The 6,000-nt window shown below is 42.2% G+C and overlaps 1 protein-coding gene across 1 annotated transcript in view; it reads right to left on the bottom strand.

Annotated features, from left to right (window-relative positions):
- Positions 1–980: 980 nt before the first annotated feature.
- LOC120025591 (E3 ubiquitin-protein ligase MARCHF9-like) overlaps positions 981–6,000 on the bottom strand; it is a 29,228-nt gene continuing 24,208 nt past the window's right edge. The window contains exons 2-4 of the mRNA XM_038970146.1: positions 3,985–4,140; positions 3,454–3,646; positions 981–1,315 (exon numbers count right to left, since the gene is read on the bottom strand). Of these exons, the coding sequence (XP_038826074.1) occupies positions 981–1,315; positions 3,454–3,646; positions 3,985–4,140 (684 nt within the window). The remainder of the gene's footprint in view (positions 1,316–3,453; positions 3,647–3,984; positions 4,141–6,000) is intronic.

The following is a 6,000-nucleotide window of genomic DNA, read 5'->3' as shown; positions in this document are numbered from 1 at the left end:
ATCTAATCTGTTCCTGTTGATTAACTCTAATTATTGATGCTTTACCTACCTTGTATTGTTAACTTTAACATATTCAAATATTCCAAGGTACAAATCTCAGAACTTCACACAGTAACTGATGAAAACAATACAACATATACTATTGATACCCAATATTGTGCACAATATAAAACTGTGACGTCACACAGGGTTTCACCATGACATGTACAGGTTTCTTTATTGCAGAAGATGAATTGTAATGTTGGAATCTCATTCAGATGTGTCAGTCATATCTCTTTAAATAGTTTTATTGCACTTTTATGCTCGTATTCTTCAGAGGGTTCCATGTCTGCTTTGCGCCAAAGGGACAGTTTAGGTGTTACAGGTGGACAGAGAATGTCTTTCACAGACACCGTGAAGAAAAAAGAAAGAGAAAGAGAGGGGGAGGGGGTTATGGGGATACAGGGATGAGTTGAGTTGAGTTGAGGAGGGGGAGGAGATGTGGGTCATAATTGGTGGCATGGGTTTGGAGGGCAGATGTAAGAAAATGTCCCTTGCCATTTTTCCTCAATATGTTCTCAATTATAAAATCTAAATCAGTAACAATACTTTGAGTTTTTCTTCAGAAAATAGAAGAACGAGAATAATGACAATACGTAGTGTATTTCACCTGGCGAAAGAAAGCCCTCCAGCTTTTTTTCTTTTTTTTAATCGAAGCCATTTCCTTTTTGTCTTTTTTTATTAATGGTTTTGTCCTACAGTCTGTGTCTGTAACTTCAACAACACTCTAACTGTGCTGCTCTCCCTCCCCTCGTGTCTCATAGGAGGGTTATCAGAAGCAGGATCTCTGCGTCTATGCTGTTGTGGGAGATACTCAGTGCGGGGGGGGGGGGGGGGTAAGGCCAGGGGCGAAGGGTGAGAGTCATTTGGGAGTTTTAAGGAGGTGGATCAGGGGTGTTGTTGGCTGTTGTCCAAATCCCTCCCACCCGCAGAGTCCGGTCTCATACGGTGGTGACCCTCATGACCACCTCGCGGTTGGTCGTGGCGCTGATGCGTGCATCGCTGGGCCTCAGCTGGCTAAGGATGTGCAGGATGGTGTAGCCACAGTGGTGGTTGAGAATAGTCCTAACACGCTGGCCTGCCCGGCCTCCCCTGTCCGCCCCGGCTGAACTGTGGGGAGGGTTTCGACCCCCACGCCCCCCACCCTTGCCGCTGGAGCTGACGGGGTCGCCCAGGTCCTTGTCTTTCTCATAGTTCAGTACTTTCCACTGCTGGTTCACCGCCCGCCAGCGCTTAAAGATCCGGTATACAGACGATCCCTCATGAATTATAAGACCTGGACAGAGAAAACCAGACAGACATGGACAGACAGACATGGACAGACAGACATGGACAGACAGACATGGGCAAGTAAGAGAGAGAAAGGGAGAGAGAGGACCGGTATGAACGTGAGGGATGCAGGAGCGATACAAGAGGTAGGAGATAGAGAGACAGTGAATAGAAAATAGATGGAGGGAGGAGGAAGGCAAGTGGATGGAGAGAAGTGAAAGATTACAGAGTGTGAATAGCCAGACAAAGAGGGAAACAGATGAAAGGACACAGAGAAAGAGAAGGACAGGAGAGAAAGTAAGAACGCACTCTGGGGGAAAAAAACCTTTAAGGCAGAAATTATTGTCGGCTACCTTTGCACAAGTATGCTGTAAATATTTAAACAGTCTGGATGTACAAGGCTCTTGAGAAGTGGCTGTACATTTTCAGCATTACATGTCACACAGACTACGACCTAAGTGAGATGAAAGCCCAAACAGAAACGAGCAAAACAAACAAATTGCTCTCACTAACTAAATTATACACACACACAGCTGACAACTACAAGGAGGACTGACCATGAATGCTAAAATGATCAATAGTTAATACCGTTTTTTTTATCGATTTGGTACTATTTTCAGAAGAATGTGGTGAATTTTCAAAACTCTTACTACAAAACACTGGTAACACTGGTGGTAACACTTGTAATGCAGCCAGTCTTACATTCAAAACCTTTTGTTGTGCAAGGTTGCTAGGCACGTGGACCCACAGATATGTCCTGTTTTTTATTTATTTTTCAGATGTTAAATTATTAACTAAAGTAAATCTTTAAGCCCACATTTGATAACATTTATTTATAAAAATATCTGTCAGCTGTACTTTGCAGAGGGGGCTCACTGACTGGATGAGGAAAAGAGTACCCCCCTATTCTCCATAATAAGTGGTTCCTTCCAAGGTGCACCAAGGAGCAGATACGTTACTTCAGTGGAGGAGGAGAGAGAGTGTTGGGTGACACACACATCGTTTGATTTGATTTTAGCTGCCGGTGATGGGCAAGATTCGCAGGAACTATTTTGTTCCAACTAGATCCCACACCTGACAAACTGAGCTCATTAATCAGTTCAGTGATTGTCTAAATTCAACACACCTGGTCTTCCAGGTCGGTTAAATAAAAAACATGCAGTGCCTGCAGCACTCCAGGACCAGGGTTGCCTACCCTTGGTATTGGCCGTAGGGATGCATTTCTTTCTTGTTTTGGAATTTCTGGATTATTTGCATATTGGTACTGTATTGAAATTGAGTTACAGCACTGTAGGAGCTAGAAACACAAGCATTTTGCTGCACCTGCTGTAACATCTAATCTGTTTATGCGACCAATAAAATTAGATTTGTTGCACATATCTGGTCTTGTCAATATCTGAGTTTTAAAAAACTTACTGTGAAGTAAAATCATAACAGTCATCATAGTAGTAGTACATTTGAGTATAAATCATACTTTTATGTTTCTACATTACAGACATACATTTTCATTATGTAGTTCTCAAAATCTGTAGTAGACAAACCGGTTTACATGTAGAATCTTTAGGTTTACCAGACGTTTAAGCGATCATCAATTAAGAGCGATCAGATCATGTAACAGTAAATGTTGTTTAACAAAACATGTATTTCTACAGTAGATGAAACACAGATTAAGTTTGGAGAAAAAGTGACTGTACAATTTTGTGTGTTGTACTTAGTCAATTGAAAGTGTGCTTTGAGTTTTGAAACAAATGCCTTTATGATGAACTGTTTTTGAGTTTTGTACTAAGAGTTATGAAAATGTACCGCATACTTGTGAAAATTGCACCACTGAAATTAAAAAAATTGTAAGATGCTTCACTGTGTCAAAGTTCAGGTCAGACATAGTAACTGTCAGGAGATTGACCAATCACAAAAGCTTATGAAGAGAAAGTAGAATATCTGTACACTGTTTAGATCCTAGACCTAGTGCTGTAACACTGGAACGTTTCAACCACCCTTCCTACATTCAAACTCTGGGAGCATGTAGGTATTCTCCTTTGTTGTCATATGCAACTCTACTCATACCTGCAATTGCAATCACAAAAGCTTATGATTATCTTTGATAGTATATCAGTGAGGTCTATGTTATAGAACCTTCTAGCTTACCTATGCACACAATGTCCATGAAGCCGTACATGCCATAGCAGATCTGGAAGAGCAGGTCCTGGCGCTGCCACTTGGCCGAAGGGCTGAGGGACGACCACACCAGCCAGGAGATGCTGGCGATAAGGAACAGAGAACCCAGGATGATGGCTGCTATCTGCACCTTCTCTATCACCGTCAGAGAGATGGCTTGCCACTGGAGAGAGGGGGGATATACAGAGAGAGAGAGAGAGGGAAAGAGAGGGAGGGGGCGGTGGAGAGAGAAAGAGGGAGGTGGAAGGAGAGAGGGGAGGGAGAGGTGGATCAATGTGTGTGTCTTTTTGGTGGAGATAATTATCTGTGCACTGATGTCACGCAGTTGCAGGCAGGAAGACGTGAAAAGGTGTTTTGTTACATTTGTATGTATTTTCGGAGCATTGGAGTGCTATGCTTCAGCATTCACAGAATACCTTGGATTTGGTATGGAAACCCTGAGGTATAGGGCAGCACTTGTAGTCACTTACACCCACATGCACACACAAACAGATCCTGTACCTGCAGTGGGTTCTTGGTGCTGATGGCCAGGACCTGGTACTTGAAGTAGCAGAGCTCACAGCTCCAGGAGCCTCTCTCGCTGATCCAGCGGATGAGGCAGGGCTGGTGAGTACAGCGCACAGAGCCGTCACAGCGACACGGGCTCAGCAACTCCCCCTGCAGGACAAAGAGAAGGAAACAGAGACATATGCTTCAGTTAAATGTATCTAAATATCTACTGAAGGCATGGGCAACTACTCTGGTCTTTTGATCCTAGACTATTGGTCCAGACCAGCACTAAAATACCTGATTCAGCTAAGCATGATGCGGATGATTCATAGATTTGTTGAATCAAGTGTATTAGTGATGGGTTGCTACAAAAGCGTGCAAACCCTGAGACCAGGCACTAAGCACTGAATCGTTGGTGAAGCTGACACGGATGTTCAAAAACAAGTGTGCACCTGGATCTCTAGAGGCACTTCTGGGTACAGGGTTTTCTTAAGGGTGTTGTTTGAATAGTCATTTGAGACACACATGAGTACACCTACACCTTGGTATCTAGCAATATTCCTGGATTGCTATCTAAAATAGGACTTCCGCCATATTCTTGATTTCCTTCAACATGAGATCCACATAAATATCAATGTCATGTCATATAGCCACTGGCTGAGGTTAGAGGTCAGGGTCAGGTGGCTTATCCCCATCATCTTGTGGTTTATTCCATTCCGTTAAGTCCTGCCATCTAGTCCAGGACATTACTCACTGTGGTAGTCTGGATGGAGGATGGAAGAGGACAAGCATTTCCATGGTAATAAGATGGTATACATTTGCCAGGATAGTCCAGTACAACACATTACAAAATGGAGTACAGGGATTGTACATAAAAGCATAAAAGGTGAGTGATGTTTTGTGTGATGGAAGCAGGTGTGTACAGTAAGTAAGGTATAGTACAGTAAGAGGCATATTAATGTCATTGGATAAGTGAGGGGGGCATTATGGTACATAATAAGGTCAGGATACTGTACTGTAACTGTACACAGGCAAAGAACAAGGAAATTGTTGAATGCAGAACATTTATTTACCGTAGCTCACATTTTATGATGGAAGTTGTTAATGAGAGAGAATGTACAGCTGTATAGCTTTACATGATTTGGGAGAGGATGACATTGCTAATCCTGACATAGCCCCCACATTAATTGTAGATGATTGGCACCATTCTCGAACCCCCCCTCCCCCCAACCAAAAAAAACAGAAATAACAAGGGAATGGGTTTTCATTAATAAAATGTTTGTCAACAATGTATTGATTTAAAGAACGTGTACGGTATAGTGTTATATATTGTTACATGATTTGTGAGAGAATGGCATTGCTGTTGATCCACATTTTTACATAACTATAACCATTCCAGAAAACCTAAAAACACACACACACCAGAGGATATGTTTCCAAAATATGTCATCAGTATTTGTACATAGCAGTGAAAGTCTAGAGTGGTTTGGAGTACAATTCCCATGATTATGCTGTACACTATCGTTTCTGTCGTTGTCGTTGTCGTTGTCGTTGTCGTTGTTTGGCTGGGTTTGAGAAAGAGGACGTAGGGCAGGTGAGGTACAAAGAAGAAGAGAGATGGCGTGGAATGGTAAGGGCTGACTGTGACGATTACAGGTAAATGTAACAGAGATAATCAATGAAAAGACGGTCCCTCTTTAAATGACGTTCAGCTTATAAAGGCTTCATAAAGCCTTCATAATGCCTTCCTAAGCACTACATAAATGTGTTACAAAGCATCTATAACCATATGTCGTGCTTTATAAAGGGTTCATAAATGTGGCATAACTGTCTGACATAATCACCAATGTCAAATGTGACATAACCCACTATGTCGAATATGACAAACATGTGCTTTATAAAGGGTGACATGTTGTGCTGTAGGTTGACACACACTCTAAAGAGATATAATGTTACTTACATTACACCAGGCAACAATTACTTTCATGAAAGCCCCCAACATAAAGAAATTGAAAGTGGCTTTCTTGT

This window comes from Salvelinus namaycush, chromosome 2 (genome assembly GCF_016432855.1).
Source record: "Salvelinus namaycush isolate Seneca chromosome 2, SaNama_1.0, whole genome shotgun sequence".
In the NCBI taxonomy this organism is placed as follows: domain Eukaryota; kingdom Metazoa; phylum Chordata; class Actinopteri; order Salmoniformes; family Salmonidae; genus Salvelinus; species Salvelinus namaycush.
The sequence above is the reverse complement of the archived record's forward strand: the minus strand, read 5'-3'. Positions and strand labels throughout refer to the sequence as shown.